General features: G+C 38.7%; 1 protein-coding gene across 1 annotated transcript in view; it reads right to left on the reverse strand.

Annotated features, from left to right (window-relative positions):
• Unc5d (unc-5 netrin receptor D) overlaps positions 1-18,690 on the reverse strand; it is a 673,473-nt gene that overhangs the window by 93,689 nt on the left and 561,094 nt on the right. Inside the window, exons 8-9 of the mRNA XM_045159517.1 lie at positions 15,498-15,530; positions 479-493 (exon numbers count right to left, since the gene is read on the reverse strand). Of these exons, the coding sequence (XP_045015452.1) occupies positions 479-493; positions 15,498-15,530 (48 nt within the window). The remainder of the gene's footprint in view (positions 1-478; positions 494-15,497; positions 15,531-18,690) is intronic.

Raw genomic sequence — 18,690 nt, forward strand, 5'->3', positions numbered from 1 at the left:
ACATTAAGGTAGCTCACCATGTAATATACTTGCAGAGAATCAATTTTGTAAAGAAAATAATATTTTTCCTAGTAAAAAAACAAATAACTTTTTAATTTATTTTAGGATATCATAGTTACCAGCAACAGACTTACAAATGGCAAAAAGAATGGGTGACTGATCTGGTTATATGACACCTGGGACACATGCATTGCATAGCACTGCATAGGGCAGGAAGCTAACACAGTCTATGAGCCAAGTTAGAAAATGCCAGAGTTCATAAGTAGGATGTTTTCTTTGACAGAAATCATTCAAATACCAGAGTATGTGAAAAACCTTCATTTACTACATATAATCATCATGAGAGAATTTTTACTGTGAGACAAGTATAACAAGGGCTCTGATGTCCATGGTAAATGGTTTCTGACACCATTAAATGCTAGACTTTATTATGAAAGAGGGCTGATCTCTAGCAGGGTACATGCTGTTTCTCCCATACCTCGCCTACTCCATCCTATTGAATGCATGGGCAAAGCAAAAATAAAAGCGTTAGTTTGAATTTAGAATGTGGATGTCTCCCCAATCCCCAGATATCCTATAGTTGATTTCCAACTCTTTTCCAGATATGCACTGGGTATGGTCCATCCCTGAAGTAGATTCATAATGGCTATTGCAATTCAACATTGATTTATCAGAGACAATGTATTCTTAAAGGAGGCACAATTTCATTGTATGTGGAAAAGCAAGGTGGCAAAAGCTAACCACATAATTAATCTTCCAACAGATTATGTGGTAAGTACACATAATGGGTCCAAAAGTAATTACTATGTCATTCCATGTTGGGCTGAGAGGATAAATTAAACCCATCATATATTTAACTTGTAATTGCACAACACTTACTATGCTTTCACAAACCTTTAATATGGCACTTATGTTATCAAATGGGCAATGCTAACCATACAAGTAACGGAAATTTATTTTCAAAAAGTTAGTGGACTATAAAATAAGGTGCTACCAAATTAAAGAGTGAATAAGGAAATCAAGCAGAACCAGGTCAGTAATGGTGCAGTAAACACAAAGATAATGGGCAAAGAACACAACCATCAGAGACCATCATAGCTGAAAGGTCACAAATTTTACAGACACATTTAATAACCAGAACAGCATTGTGTGTGTGTGGTGGGGGGGAGTCGTTCCAAGCAACAAAGTGTGATTAAGACCTTAGTTGTAACTTCATGATGGCTCAGAAGGGAGTAAGGTAGGGAGCGAGTCCCACTGCTTTCACTACCCAGAACCAAGGGCACAACAAGCCACATCTAGTGCAGAATTACATGTCTGACTGTGTCTTTTGGAGGGAGAAGGAGGGTAGCCATCAATCTGCTCATGTTTGCATCCTTCTGCTCTCCTTGGAGTGAAAAGAATGATACCAAGAGCAGAGAGAGGGCACTGAACACAACAGGCTTCTCATGTTGGGACTCCAGACCTACAGAGGTAACTTTGGATTGAGATCAGCAGCCTTTTCTTACCTCCCCTCCTGCCCCTTGGGCACTGCTGACCGATGACATTGGCATCTGAAAAAGGTTCATTTGGGGACCTCACACCTGCTCAGCAAATGAGCACATACAGAGAAGCAGCCTGGCTGTTCATTCCATGCTGAGCTGGCAAAGCAGAGACCCAGACAGCCTTAGCTTCCCAGGTGTTAAAACAGAGAGGACCAGAAGGCAAGAGGAAGACCTGGGCAAACTGCCTGAGATCAAAATGGTAATCCCTGGACATGAGCATGAAGAGGCAAAGCTGGAAGTGGGAGCAAGTTGTCATTGCTCCTCTGGATTCTCATTTTGTTCCTGCTATGCAAGAAACCAGGATCCTTACTGTCTTTCAAGACATAAATTCTATTTTCAGGAGAGACCCTACATATGCCTTCAGATTGATATATAAATGGTTGATGTAGGTCACTGAGTTTTTGTCCCAGAAAAACTTGCAGAATCAATTTCACTTAAGTCAAAAGAATAAAATATTAAATTACAAAATTTAAAAAAATGAGAAGGAGGGATTTTGAGGGTAAGATAGCTACAGAAGGGAGAGAGAGACCTACATGGTGTGTACTTCCACCCCCCACCAAAGGATTGCTCTGACAGTTGGTAAGGCTAGGAGTCCATGGAAAGGGTCTATGTTCAACAGATGAAATGCTATTTATTTTACAAGACTAGTCTAGTGATCTGCACCAGTGTGATGGAGATAGACATTGAGTATATTCAAATGTACCAAAGCAGAAATCCATAAGCTGCTAGAAGCATAACACTAAAGCAGACTTCAAACATACCTACCATGGCTCAGGGAGTTTTGTGGAAGAAGGGGCAGAAAGATTGTAAGAGCAACAGGGTGGGAAGGAATATCCAGAGTCATTGCCCACCCCCCACAATTACTGACTGCTGCTCTCACAACTAATAACCTATAGCTCCCTGGTGAATATCAGCAATCCTACTGAGGAGGGCCATTAATGGGATGGGGGCAGGGAGAAAGGAAATGATGGTACCAACACATGATGTATCTATACAAATATTCTAAATAATAATAATAATGATAATAATAATAATAATAATGTATTGTCTGGGAATTCTAAGTGAAGAATTAAATAATTCATCAATCCTCAAACATTTGTTCAGGGTCAGCAGGTAGTATAAATGAGTACACAAGGATGCATTCAGTCATGTCTTGACTAAAGCAGACAGTGATAAAGTCCTGGCATTGCATGTGCAGATTTGGTGACAAAAAACAATCAAAGACATACTTTGCATGTCAAGAATGTTAACTTAACATCCAACCCACAGCTCAAAATCTTGAAAAGTTGCATTGCTACTTTTCCTTCTTTGTTACCTTTGTTGTCTTCTCTTATGTGTGTACGTGTTTGCATTTCCCATCCTTTTCTAATCTTTCTTTTCAAGAATGTAGATAGAGTAGTTTCCCAATAGGGGTTTTTGTGTGTTCACAATGCTGGGACTGTCACAAAGCATTTGTCAAGACTGTCCCCTCAAAGACCTAACGTGCTTTTAAAAAAAAATGTTTTTGTATATTTATTTATTTATTTGGGAGAGAAAGAGGGAGGGAGAGAGAGAAATGAAGTCAAGACACATGCTACATCTTGACCATCTGGATTACGTGGGTCCTGAGGAATTGAACCTGGGTCCTTTGGCTTTGGAGGCAAGTGCCCTAACCACTAAACTATGTCTCTGGCCCAATCACCTAAGTTTTAGCAACACCTTTTCTATGCTGGTTCCTGGTAAAAGGAGACACTTAGTATATGAGTCTGTGAGCATAGGTATACTTATGTTGCTTGTGCAGAATCACTGCATGCAAGTGAAGCATATAGTCAGAGAATATTGGTGTGGCTGGGAAAATTGTGGCCCTCCTTCTCAGGGAAATTTCTCCAATCACATGATTGAGCAACACATTCATTTCCCAGAGCTTGTGCCTCTGCTCTCAGCCCTCTTCTACACTGTCACCTCACATTCAACTGTGGTCAATTAACCTGCCAGGAGGATGCCCAAGATCTCTCCCCGCCATGGTGACAGTCCTGGATGGTAGAGTGAACAGTGCCAACCTGTGTGCTTTAGAAGTTAATGTGGCTTATTATTCCTCTCATTTATCTTGGATCATACATTCACTTGTTAATTATAAGAATGACAGTGTAGCTGGGCATGGTGGCACACGCCTTTAATCCCAGCACTTGGGATGCAGAGATAGGAGGATTTAGGAGGATTGCCCAAAGTAGGTCAGCCTGAGCTAGAGTAAAACCCTACCTTGGAAAACAAAAACAAAACAAAACAAAACAAACAAACAACAACAACAACAACAAAAAAGAATGACAGTGAATTTTTCTAACTGCTTTAATCTCTTCATAAGTAATACCATCTTCTTAGTTTTCTATAGAACCAGTCATTGTGTATAATTACTTATTTATTGCTTGCTGGATCTTAAACCATGAGGAGAGCAGAATTAAAGAACACAGTGTTGAAGGGTGATTTTACAAGCCCTACTCCTTTTCCATTTGCACACATGTTATGTCCTCTCACAGACACCCACTATCTTTGGTTTGTTGGTTTAAAGGGATTCTGAACAAAATCACTGCCTGACTCCAAAGCAGGCCATTCTGCTTTTATAGGCACATGTAATCTTATGCCTTTCTATTTCATAAGTGAAGCTTTGCATATATTGTGTTACTAATATTTTTCCAGTTCATTCATTCATATTTTCCTTCATCTACAACTGGGGGGGGGGATGTGTGTATAATCTATAGCTATGCAGGAAATAAAAACAACAAAAAACTTTATTTATTGAGAAACTTGTTTCTAATTTAGCAGAAAGCACAGGATGGTGCTCACTGCAGGGGGAATAATGAACACCTGCTCAGAAAGACTGGATGATTTACAGGGAATGGGAGGTAGGATTCTGGAGTAGGAATGGTGGGGTTCATTTTCCTGGAATTGAAGAGCTGAGAGTGGCTTTGTGTGGCAGGATACCTACAAGGTTGTTACAGATGAGAATAGGTCCATAATAGGTTCTAAATGTTAATTCACTTAGAGGGAAGCTAGTAACCAACTCTTTGCCATCTTTAATGAGGATTAAAAAGGAGGAACTGGCCTTTTATTATAGCAGTTGGGACTCTAGTTAGATATTAAAATGACCTTTTCTACACAACCATATTTCTGAGAGTGACACTGTGAACTCTCCTTGCAGAAAGTCTCTAAAAAACAGCAGAACTTTAAAATAACGCAAGTAGTTTTCTACTTTCAAAGCCCCTTTGAATATCATAGTTTTAGTAATGAGTATTAACAAGATGGAAGATGCTGTGAGTGATTATTATCTCTTGTCATTTATAGTCACTGATGTCCCTGAGAACCTAAGCACTTGGCTGTTGACTCGATTTGCCATCCAGGTGAAGGCATATTATTTCCTCTTGCCAATGGAGAATTAACTCAATTCCAAGCTTATGAATTTAACATATATTAGATTGGAATATAAGTTATAGCACTCAAGCTATAGAGAATTAACAGAAGAACCTAGTTGGTACTTTTTGAAACACAAGATTCTACTCCATCTCTGATTGGATATCATTGAATTTTTTGGGTTTTTTTTTGCTCTCATTGAGGAAAATAAGGCAAAGAACAACTAGTAATGTAAGAGGCAGTGAGTTGCTAAGGAATCTACATGAAAATTATTAACAAAGACAAGTCTTGGAGAAGCCCAAACAAATGCAAGAATAAAGAGTGAGCTTCTGAGCCAGAGTCCTACAGAATCCAACCAGCACTTCAGGCAACAGCCTTAGAGCAGGCGGTGCCACTGTCAGATACCCACCAAAATCATTCTCCTATGCAGATGTGGAACAGAAGTCACTACTAGGGATGTGCAATCATTGTCACTAAGAAGCAATCAGAATTTTATTTAACACATCAGAAAATAGATTTTGAATAGTCAGCTATGCTTTTTTTTAAATTAATTTTTTTTATTGACAACTTCCATAATTGTAAACAATATCCCATGGTAATTCCCTCCCTACCCCCACTTTCCCCTTTGAAACTCCACTCTCCATCATATCTCCTCCCCCTCTCAATCAGTCTGTCTTCTGTTTTGATGTCATGATCTTTTCCTCCTATTATGATGGTCTTGTGTAGGTAGTGTCAGGCACTGCGAGGTCATGGATATCCAAGCCCTTTTGTGTCTGGAGGAGCACATTGTAAGGAGTACTACCCTTCCTTTGGCTCTTACAGTCTTTCTGCCACCTCTTCCACAATGGACCTTGAGCCTTGGAAGTTGTGATGGAGATATTTCTGTGCTGAGCACTCCTCTGTCACTTCTCAGCACCATGGTGCCTTCTGAGCCATCCCAAGGCCACTGCTTATCCATGGCACATCTATTTCAATTATATTTATAGTCTTTGGAACCTCCTAAGTCCTTGACCACTGAACAGTATCTCTCTTTTCAAACTTTACATCTTTGAAAGCCTCATCACCATATTATAGCTTTGCTTTTTGTTATCGAAAATCACTGTACATGTGCTCACAGTCTTACCCTCACAACAAAATCTATGAGAATTCTATTTCCTCCTTTATATTTAAAGACAGAATAATTAACCTAGTGATTTGCCCAAGCCTTCCAAATGAGAATATGACAAACCTAAGGTCTGAGCACACAGCCACTTTCAGTACTAATTACCTACTCTTTTCAGTGTTTCTTCTACATATTTTCTGTTTCCATACCTGTACCCAGGATACCCTGCCCTGATATAAGAAGTTACAATTCTATTGGCTGGTATCAAAAATTTGGATAATTCTCCTGGACTTTCCTCGAAACTTAACTATCATTTTACTCATTGTCTGTGGCCAGGCAGTATTCTCATCATGGCAGCTACTCTGGGCTCCTTCTTGTCTCTAAGAACTCACTTGTCACCTACTCTTTCCTTTTGAGAAGGTAGAGGCCAACCTGCAGGAACTCCTTTCACTACACCTCAAAGCTTCTCTATTTTGGCATGCATTCCCTTTTCCTTTACTAGATCCCTAAAAAGTTGCCCCCATTCTGCATCAGCCTGCTCTTATCTTGACCTTTCCTGCCTCTTTGGGGGCCTCAGTCTATTCTCTTTTTGTCTTGCCTCTTCAAGGTTTTCCATTGCTGAGCTCTGGTATCTGCCTACAATGCAGTGTAGGTTCTCTAACCATTCTCCACAGATCCTTCCTTCCACTGACTCTGACCAGCTACTTAAAAATTCACCTTATTTCTTTGTCGTAACTAAATTCTTAGTTCTTTAAGATTTCAAGTATTTTAAAACATTAAACATCTCAATGCATGTTGCATGATCTTTCCAACAGGAAACTATTATCACCATTAAAAATTTAAAGATAATAATAAGAAAACAGCAGCACATATAAAAATTAGAAAGTATTTCAAGGGCTGGTAAGATTGCTCAGCAGTAAAGCATTTGCCTGACAAACCTAAGGACCTGAATTTAATTCCCCAGTAACCACGTAAAGCCAGATGCACAAGGCAGCACTTGTGACTGGTGGTCATTTGCAGTAGCTAGAGGACCTGGTATATTCATTCTCTCTTGCTCTCTACCCCCACCCCTCTCTCTCAAATAAATAAATAAATTTTAAAAAGAAAAAAAGAAAGTGTTTTAAGAAGAATAAAAAGTTATAGTATGAAATTTTAAAAAAAACCTTTCCTACAATATTTTCTTCAAAGCCACTCCATAGTATATTGTTAGTCTTTTCAGAGAAAAATGCAAATGCCCACAATTTTTATTTTTCTTTCTTTATCCCAAAGGTCCTTATAATTCTTCCTTTACTATATCTTCAGTCTCTTAAATGTGAAAGATATCAATTAAGTTGTCTCTTATTGAATTTATATGCCAATTTCTTTCTATACCACATTTGCCTAGTTTAGAGTCAGGCTATATGACACTTGTTTAACCGGGCTCCTTTGAGTTAACAAGAAACGTCGCTTAGCCTTTTAAAGACTCTCCTTGCCTCACCCTCTGCTCCCTTTGTGGGACCCTTGTGACTTCAGCAACAGCATTCTGTCCTGTCTATCCTCATTGCCTTTTAGAAAGAATTGCCCCTTAAGTTTGATTCTCCTGATTCTCTGACATACTCCTAATTTCCTGTTTGGTTATTACCCTTAATTCTCCTACTTTAAAGGTTTTTCTCTTATTTAAAGTTCAGTTCTAGGACAACTGGCAAAATAAGCAAGGGTGATGTTTTCCTGTGAACCAGATACCAGCACAAAGGGGAAGGAGATCAACGCAGAGAAAAATCAACTCCTACCAAATCAGAGAGCCAAAGCCTCAGAGGCCCCCAACACCTCAGCACTGAAGCAGACCAAAAATGAACCCAACATGGCTCAGGGAAATCTTGCGGAAGAGGGGGCGGAAAGAATGTCAGAGTTACATGTTGGGTCATGATTTGCAGAGACATTTATCATACTAATAACTGGGGGCTAACTCCACAATGCACGACCCATTTTCATTAACAAGGAGTGTCTAATGGGAGGGGGTAGATCACAGATGAGCCTAAATAATGGTACCAAACTGCCTGCATTTACTGAAAAGAAAACTAATAAATTAAATTAAAAAAAAAAAAGAAGAAAGAGACAAAAAAAAATAAATAAAGTTCAGTTCTTGGCCCTTTTGTTCTTCTCTAGTCTCATCTAATTGGCTAATTACACATATATAGACAATTCCAACTACTCTGTGGACTCTGCCCATTCTCAGATGTACACCTTCTAACCCATCTTCTCTGAAGAGCCACTGGCACGGTCCCTTCTTGCTTGTTGGGCAAAAATCACCTGCACTGTGTGCTAAACTCTCACATTTGTCATTTGATTTTAGGATTGGCCATTCTTAACTTCTCAGATATTTTCTCCTTCTGAATTTTTGGTCTTGTAGTAATGCCACTAGTGGCAAGGCTTGATATACAAGGAACATCTTGGACTTTGTTTCAGCTCTCTCCCAGCCTACTTACTCACTCACTCTCTTCACTGATTCTATCCCCATTGTCCATCACTTCTAAGTTTCAATGAACATCATCCCAGTGAATGCTCATATGTCACATTCTCCTCTTCTTGGTTCTCCACACCAGTGTTTGATCATCTATGAACTTAAAGTAGTATTTTGGTACTCCCAATCCCTGACATTCTAATTATCAGCCAGTATGAAGCTAGTCCTGCCATATCTTACTGCTTTAGACTCTTCACCCTTTGCCCCAAACTAAATGTGCTCTACTCTCATCTAATTCTAGATTTCCCTCCTCATATTTGTTATTCTGGCAGAGATGCTCTTTTTTTCCACTATCTACTTGAATTCTCTGTGGTCTTCTAAGACTTGCAACAAAGGTTATCTATCTAGTAAAATATGACCTGGTAGCATACCCTCACATATATGCTACTCCTCCTCCTTGTAAGGATGCCATATGTAGTAAATAAAAACTTAAGTCTAAATCTAAAATTTCAGATTAATAGTAAATAATTTTAGTGTAAGTATTTTCCATGCAAAAGCCAAGGTAAATTTACATCAAAAATGTATTTACACAGTGTTTAAGTAAAATTAAAATTTAACCAAGGATCTTGTATTTTAACTGGTAATTCTACCTCTGAAAGCAAACTAACTGTGCCTTGACTTTTAAGGTGAGGAGACAGGTAAAATAGAATGGGGGCAGAAAGCAGATTTGAATTCTAGCCTTTAAGTAAATCACTTAACAATTTAATTTCTTATTGTGATCACTGGAAATATAAACTTTAAACTCAAACTTATTATGGGCTGGAGGGATTGGGCTTGTAAGTTCACATTCTGGTGAGTATCTGGTTTGTTCTAAAGTCAAGAACAACCTGAACTATTTTCTAAGTCTTTGCTTAGTTAGAGGCATTTAATGAACAAAATCCCATTATGTCCATTAAGGGCAGAGTCAGCATTGAAAACATTAGTAAGAAAAAGCATATACTTATGGTGGGCTAAAAGAGTCAGATAATAAAAAGTAGAAAATGGTAAGAAAATGACAAACGTGACCGACATGTATGAGTTGAACTGATTCAAAGAAAGAATGATTATGACAGACAAAACAAGTCATGTCATTTGTAGTAAGTGCTACACTTATGTGACTGAAAATAATCAGCATGAGATGAGGGAAAATGATGGGCAAAATAAGGGAAAAGTGTTTTAGAGATAAGCTAGAGGATCATTATGAATGCTAGTAGCTGTGTTAACACTTATGAGAACCTAGATGTCTGTTGAGAATTTAAAGAAATTGGCCAGACACAGTTTCACAGGTTGAAAGTTGTTCATGTCTATACAACATGAAACCAAACACCCAAGTTTCAAGTGCAAACCCCATATCTTCTGAACAGTTGCTCCCTGGCGAAGATCCACACCATTCCATGATGCATAGCAATGTACTCTGGCGGAAAATGCAGGATGGACTTTGCTTGAATTGAAGAGAGGAAAGGATACACCTAGTTTCCACACCTTCGAGATACACTCAGGACATTATCTGGTGGAAATTATTTCAAGATATATACATTTGGGAATGTGTCCTACTGCCAGGTACAATGAAATGATTCTTAAAACATGTTCCCCAATACTTTTTTCTAAAATCACTTATATTCTACCTTTTATTGAAATTGTGGGAAAGAGTGTATTACTTTGTGCATGTGTATGATAGACATATTTGTGCATATGTGTGGGTAGAGGTTGTGTGTGTTTCTGTGTGTGTGCATACACACATATATGGGCAAGCATGTGAAGGTTAAAATACAACTTTGCATATCATTCTTAGGAATGTTATTTCTTCTTGGCTCAGAGTGTATCAATTAGGCTAGTATGGCTGGCTGGCCAGTGAGCCCATTTCTGCCTTCCCAGTGCTGGAATTATAGGTGTGTGCCGCTATGTATGGTATTTATGTGGAGTACTGTGGAATTAATTTTATTGACTGAGGTATCTCTTCAGACTTGGGAGGACATATTTCTTACTTTTCCCCCCTCACATTTCACTGAGCCAAAGCTAATTTTGTATGAACAAAATACAGTAAATATCTGCTACATGAATGAATACAGGAAACTATCTAGAAGCAAAATTCCATTTTTCTTGCTCTTATAGTTTGAATTTTTAATATGATGCTTGTATATCCAATTTTGGAACCCCTTTAGTGAACATGTAATTCCACATTGGCTGGAGGAACTGGAAAAAACTTGTGGAATTAATTACTGTAGTGCCTCCTATAATGGACACCTCTTTGACATTTCTGAGATTCCCCTTTCTTTGGGCAAATCACTTCATAGGCAGGTGGAGGAGACAACTGGAGTAATGTACATGACTAAAAATGAAAACAATGTTTAGATTCCTAAGTAAACCTGCACATGTCCTTCATACCTGTCCTGAGGGGGTTAGTCATAGCTATACTGATCATCCAAAGTCACTGTAAATTTAGACTCACAAGTGTCACATTTGAAGTCCCATATGTATGTCTGACTGTCAGGTGTCCCACATCTTCAAGGATTTTGTCCTTTTTAAACAGTGGCCTTCAGAATTCTGTTCTTGTCTCAAGATTATTCCTTCTATTCTTCCTATCCTCACCAGGATCCACTCACCCAGACCTTTCTTCTTTTTCCAGAATATGCCATAAGTATTCTCCTTAGAAACAAATTTCTTCATTTTTTTGTTATTAATAGTGAAAGACTCAGTAAGAAATTAACAGGAACTTTTAGAAATATAACTCAATCAATATTTGTTGAACAACTACTATATAGTAGTCTGTGTGATATGTGCAAAACATAAAATGATAAATAAGATGTATACTAGCCAGGTGTGCTGGCACATATTTTTAATTCTAGCAATCAGGGCCTGAGGCAGGAAGATCATGAATTATAGCACAGCTTGGGCTACATAATGAAACCTCTCTTAAAACAAAATAAAATAAACAAACAAAACAAACAAGCTAAAGTTTAAACACCAGATGACATCTATGATGAGGATTTAAGATAGTCAATGAAAATACAGTGAAGAATTAGGGAAGAGTTTAATTCTAGGCAAATAACCTAGTCTTATGTGGTGGAAGAACTGAAAATCTTTCAGAAGTCTTAAGCTGAAACCTGTATAAAAATAAATTAAGCACATTCAGAGTTAGGTAGAGGGAAAGATGATTTTGTCAGTAATAATAGAACACATAAGGCAATGGAAAGCCTAGATGGCCAAGGCCAAGTGTATTAAAAGCTTTATTTTCTGAAAAGTATAGCAATGGTGAGAGCCAGGAAGGAAAATATGGAATGGTTAACATTGTCAAGAGAACCTGCTATGTTTCAGAGAAGGATGAGGCTGGATCATAGTCAGGATGCTTTGGACTTCACCACCACACACTGGTGAACCACTGAAGAGGCTTAAATAGGACAGTAGTGTGATGAGAATTGGTCCCAAAATGGTCAGATATGCTGACACAGGGCAACACTAGAGAAGGGGAAGTGATATGGAAATCTTGGCTAGGAAGATGACCTGTTTTAAATTTTTCTTTTGGAACCATTTTCTTTTCCTTCAGATTTTCTCTTATGACTATGGTTATTCTTTTCCTTTTCTTCTGCAGTGACCTAGTTCTTGGATTTTTTTCTACACTCATACTTTTTACACTGTAATGTCATTCCACTTAATAGTTTGAACTATCATCTGACATTGATAAGTCCTATGTTTACATTGCCAGCCCAGACAGTCCCCTGTCCTTCTGGGTCAAATATTCTCCTGCCTATTCCACTTCTCCATTCAAATGCTTAATTTAAAACTGAGCTCTCAAGTTTGCCTGGTACCAAATGTGGAGTCATCCCTGACATTTCCCTTGCTTCTGATTTAGTTTCCTATGTGTTTATATTTAATTCTACTCTCCTTAACAGAAAAATCAGACCATGACACTCTGAATAAATCCTCCATGGCTTTCCACCTACTTCAGAGTAAAGATCAAAGTCTTTACTATGGCCTATAGCACACTCTATGACCTTAACTATTCCTGCTCTTTGCTTTGTCATTTTGCTCCACATTACCTTGCATCTGTGTGATCCTCAGAGCCTGCCAGGTACCCCATCTCAGATCCTTCATACCCTGATACTCTTTCCTTGAACACTCACTCCCCAGATACCCAAAATCTTTGATTCCTTGATTTATTTCAGGCTCTTCTGATGTAGTTTTATTAAACTCATTCTATGAATACCTTCCTCCAAAATCTGCTTAAGGTCCAAACCCTAATTTATTTCTCTTTATAAAGTGTCACACCATCTCCATAGAACTACAAACTGCATATTTTTGCCTTATTTATTTATTCCATCTTCCCTTACTAAAACTGTGAGCTCTATGAAGGCAGAAAGTTAATGCGTGCTGTTTATTGTATATTCTTCACCCCCAGAGCGTCTCTGAACATACTGTAACCACATAATAAATAACTTTTGAATGAATGGATGGAAAGAATTGAGTGGAAATTGAGAAACCAGTAAGGCAGAGATGCTTCAGTGTATGAGTCAGATTTGGATGGCTGATTGGGTATGAAGTAGGAGAAGGGAGATGAAGAAGACAAGCTGGGTGAGGAGCCTAGCTAAGTTTTGGACCCAAACTAGTGACTTGATTGTAAATTCTAGGTTGAGAAGATGGGAAAGGGAATAGATTAGGGACAGGGGTGGCTAAATTAAATTTTGAAGTTGGGGCTAAGGTTATTGAGAGATACTCTGATGAAGTGATCCTGATGCAGCTGGTTCTGGTGCTGTTAATTGCATTCATGACAAGTGTTTATCTCTGATTGGGACAGAGAAACTGAGTGGAAAGGAGACCAACAGCAAACATGGAACAAAGTTATTTTCCAAGGAAATGTCACATCCTGCTAGTTAATTCTTCAAGCAAGATTGCTTATCCAACTGCCCCTCAGGAGCTCACAGCCATTCAGAAAGCTCCATTCGCCACGCCTTCAAGGAGCCTCATGTTCTGAGCACAGCCATTTTTCAGTGTGACTCTGGGAGTGTGTGCTTGGTGTTCAGAACCACTATATTTTGCTGCACCTCTTGACATTGTTACACAACATTTATTGAAAGCACATTTGATGGTAATGAAGTTTCTATTAACTATGATTAAATCTCATAAAGCACCTGAAGATAATTTAAGATGTGCAGAAGCAGAAAATGAAACATTCGGTTTAGTACATTAGGAAACGTAATTGATTAAATTATCTAATTTACAATAAGTGCTTTCATGAGCTATGCAGTGCACATATTTCCCCCAGTTTGTCATTATAATTTGCCAACAGATACCTTAAGCCTTCACTTTCTTTTTGCAACTCAAAGCTAGCTTCTACCCCTGCCTGTTCAGAGGAGTGTGTACAAAACTCCATGAGACAGTGCCAGTTCCTTCCCACCAGGACTTGTAGATCATGTGTGCAGCTATATAAAGAAACACTCTGTTTCTGAATTATCTTCATAACTGGCTTTGAATTCGCATCAGTGATGATTCATATAGTCTTAATTCAGCCCAACTTTCACTGAACCACTGCATCCTGATGTTTATACTGAATTTCTAACCACAGAGCTTATGGAACCCTGACTGGATTCCTCTGGGAGCCTTTTGCAATCACATTGATTCTGCTAAGGTTTTATTTTTAAGGAAACTACAAATTAAAACAGTTCAAGTGATTCTGTTTTAATATCAAGCAATTAACCATGGTACTCAGGAGCAAGAACCTCAAGCAATAACTAATTCAGGAGTCCCCAAGGAGGAGAAATAGCTTTTGTGGGGTTTATGGTTGGAAGTACAGATGTAACCAAATTGGAGTGGCACAGGACTAACAAACTAAGCATGAGATTAATTTTAAAACACATACACGCATATGGATTTCCAAGTAATTTTCATGTTGCTACCTCATAGATACCTATGCTTTTCTGCACTTTTTAACAAAACGAGAAGGGACCAAGAGAAGGCTGAGTCCCCTCACTCCAGTTGTCACCCTGAGTTTCCTGATACAGGCATAGGTCATATATTCAGCACTTCTTTCTCCTTCCCTCGATATATGCACACACATACACATAAACATGCACATATGCTGCTATATTGCTCCAACCTCAAACTTCTAGGTTCTAAAGCAACATTCAAGATGGCAGAAGTCTGCCACATGTACTCTCTCATCTACTAATTGCAAAATGATGTTCTAAGACAGTGGTTTTCAGCCTGATCACACACTGTAATCATTTGCGCAGTTTTGAAAAGTAAAGATTCCTGATTTTGAATCTTGCGCTAATTTTAATTTCCCACATAGAGCCTAGGAATGCAATTGTTCAAAGGCCTCTGTATGGTTATAAAGTGCAGTCAAAGTTGAGAACCCCAGAGTCAAGTGTCAATCTCCAACAACCACGTAAGCCAAGCTCTAGCCTGCAAACCCACTGGTTGCGAAGCATGGTATCAATGCCAAGGGCTATTCAGAAAGCAAGCCTGCAGCTGGCACCTCAAGCCAACACCAGCACCAACACTCAGTTCAAAATAACTTCATGGATAGAAGTCAGGATCCTAATTATCAATTATGGTAGCCAAGAGAGGTGAGCTCCTAGGTTTACAGCCTCATACACCCCTCCTGCCTCCCTCTCACATCCCCCTGAAGGAGTTTACAGCCAGGTATTTGCCAAGAGGCTGTTCTCATGAAAGTGTGTACTGACAAATATTTATTAATGCTTATGCTATAAATCTCTCTAGAAATAAGAATCCAAGATGACATTTATGCAGAAATGGACTTACAGACAGAAAGAATCAAGAAGACAGATTTACTTATGCTTGGAGGGAAGAGGAGTGTGTGAATTTCTTTTTTGATTTAAATCTCTGACAAGTGACTCCAAACTCAATGAGGAGAGTCCCCAAAGTCCTGGGTCACTCTGAGAAGCTTCAGTTCTGCTGGGCTCCTAAATAAATACAGCAGCAAGGCAGCAAATATGAGAATAAATTATATTCACAAGAGGAAAAAATAACTTACTTTGGGGTTTTATTTCATGAAGAGGTTTTTTATCTAAAAGAAAGAAAGAGAAAAAGAGAGTTGTATTTAATAAATTTACATAGAGCAGATATATTCCCTGTATTACTCTGTATCACTTTATAAATTATGCATTTTATCCAGATTTCCAGGCAATATGGATTTTGCTATCTCCATTTTTCATTTTCATTCTAATTTTTTACTTGCCACTTTTGAAATAGTTTTATATACTAATTATTTAATTTTTAAATAATTATTTTCCCTCAGATTTTCTAGGTTCTTTTCTGCATGATAAGATGCCTGTTGGCTGTCTGTTCCTTGGTATATACAGTGAGCAGCCTCCTGATTTAAGAGATGCTATTTCATTATGTGAAGAAAGAAAAATGAACAAGGTAATAAGTATTTAAAGTGTTCCTGTATTGGTTTATAGGAATTAGGGCTTAGATAAGAATTTATAAACTCTGTTGATCAATTCCTTCAGGCAATGGGTGTGGTGTGTAAGCATATAAGAGTTTTGCTTTTATGAAATCACTTTTTTCCACATCTCCATGATCTGTTTAAATCTGTGCCATCTTTTCTTATCTTATATTAATGGAAGCTACCTAACCCCACATGAGGTAGATAAAGGAAAAGGATCTAAGGAGGTAGAGTTCAGTGGAAGCATTTGCATAATTTCTTCCCATGCTCTCTTGTCTCATCTCCCACTACTGAATAATCCAGTTTTGGAGCTCACACTGAGATTTGGTGCCCATAGTTTAATTTATTTCCAAATCTCACTCCTTTCCTTTCTTCCTGCTCCTGGTTCCATCTCACACAATTGCAACTGTACTACACTACAGAAATGAGACGTGAGCACCATTCAGATGGCATGCTGAGGCCCCAGACTACTGCAAACCTTCATGGTGCTCGCCTCTTTCCTAGGTTTAACCTGAATGCTGTCAGATTTACAGTGACAGGGCCCTTAACATATCACCTTGTCCAGTCCTGTTCTCTGCTTGCCTGAAGGTGAGCCACCCAGAGAGAGAGATACTGTCACTTTGGATGTTTCAAATGAAACCAAATCGAGCGCACTATATATTTGAGGATTTTGTAAGCATCTGACTGTACTGTAACCTCTCCCAGATAGACATCTGCTGTATCCAGAGTCCTCTATGGAATTTCTCTCACCTCAACAAACCCATTCCTGAATTTAATCCTGATCCCAACAGGTAGTTCTTGTGGCATGAAAATGCTCTGAACGTGGCTTTGTATGTTTCCCTGTCTGATTACTATGGAAGTAGATTTTATAAATTGCTTGTAAATTACTCTTGTAAGTGGATGTTTTTAACACTATGAGAAAATGGGATGGCAAAAAGTAACCTGTTTAAAATGAACAACCTCCAAAAATGACAATGAACTGTTTATGTTGGCATAATCAAGTAGGATTTTCAGCAGCCTTAGAATGCTTGAACTCCCCTCGCTGTACTGACTCGGCACTGTACTTCCTGAGTGCAGGAGGTAGCCCCTGAGTCCAGATGCTAATACATTCAGAAATTAGAAGGAAATGACTTTGTGGTTTAACCTGGCTGCAGTTTTGCTTACTGCATGGTATCTGAAAGCATTTGTCATGGGCATCATGAAGCTAGCATAGGGCTAGGATGCATAGTGATGCATCACCACAGCCACATGAAGAGATGTGGAGAACATCTGTTTAGTATTCTGGCTGAGCTTAACAGCATCTTATTTCTTACTGAACCACAGGAATGGAGCTTATACCAGGGAGCAAAATAACACTTCACTAAAAACAGGTAAGATCTATAACAGTTCCTAGAAAAAGAAATCAAATTTAACCAAGAAATGATAAAATTGAGATGGTCACATTATACTAGGTATACCTCCAAAAGAAGAAAGAATAAATGGGAAGAGCACAAAGGTCCTAATGGTCCCTGAAAGACATCCTAGCACAAGGGTAGTCAGGGCAGGTATGTGTGTTACCCTTCTGACCCAGCTTTTATGCCAAGGTCACTGAGAATGTGGCATTGTGCAAGTAATGAAATTCCCAAGGTCAGAACTAAATTTAATCTCAATGTATATCTATTCTATTTGTGTGACCTCAGATCTCCCTTCAGTAAAATGGGGATAGCAATGCTCTTGTTTTCTGGTACTGAGGACTAGCAGGGTACATACATAAGAAACCAGGCAGCAAGGCCTGGCTCATGATTGGCTCAGTTAGTACAATAAACCAAGCTGGTGATGCAATCTCAACACATGGTGATGATCATGGTCACATTCATACAAAGTGTTTAGCTTAGAGACAAGTCACAACCCCATGTCAAACACTACAGTGAATTATGGGGGTACGACGAGTATGGGAGTTAAACTTGTATCTCTTCTGTTATGAGAGAAGCAAGTCAATACTTTAGTTTCGTGATGTGCTAGGAAAGGGCAAGGACCAGAAAGCTGCTAGGAGACTCTTGTCTTCACTCACAGTGGCAAAATATAAGCCACCAGAATACATTTACAGAGACTTCCCCCCATGGTCAAAATATGGTCCCCCTTGTCTTCAGGATGAGTGTACATTGTCTTGTAGAAAATCCTAGAGGCCTCTATTTTCTGAAAGCTTTAACCTTAGAATTAGCATCAAAATGAATTCTGTGATAGCTTGTGAAATAAGGATATTGTGCCACAATAGATCATTTTCAATAGTGGAAACATCTAATCTGAAATTAGTCCTCTGTGAGCATTAGGGACCACAACCTACCAACCACTCTAACTTTGCAAGCACAGTGCCCTCCACATTGCTCTTTCATTCTTTTGCATAATCATTTTCTCACAAAGCTCAAGGCCATACAACAAATTGGCTTTTGACAACCAAATCCTCTCCACTTTAATTTCCTTCTTTTCCAAAGGTCACATTAAAATGACCCCTTAATAAATTAATATGTTAGGGCAATGGTTCTTAATGCAAGTCAAACATTAGAATCACATGGGCAGATTTTAAATAAACACCCATGTCCGGGCCCCACTCCAAGAGATTCTGATTAATTGGTGTTTGTCTTTTTGTGATTATTACCACTTCCTGGCATAGAATCCAATGTGTGGTCAAATAAAGTTAGTTTCTGCCTCCTTAAGGGGCTGTGAGGTAGCTATGGAACACAGCCAGGTGAAAGAGGGTCCATTTGTATTTGGCATGTAGTGAAGTGGTCTGATTTTGAGC

Source organism: Jaculus jaculus, chromosome 9 (genome assembly GCF_020740685.1).
Source record: "Jaculus jaculus isolate mJacJac1 chromosome 9, mJacJac1.mat.Y.cur, whole genome shotgun sequence".
Taxonomy (NCBI): domain Eukaryota; kingdom Metazoa; phylum Chordata; class Mammalia; order Rodentia; family Dipodidae; genus Jaculus; species Jaculus jaculus.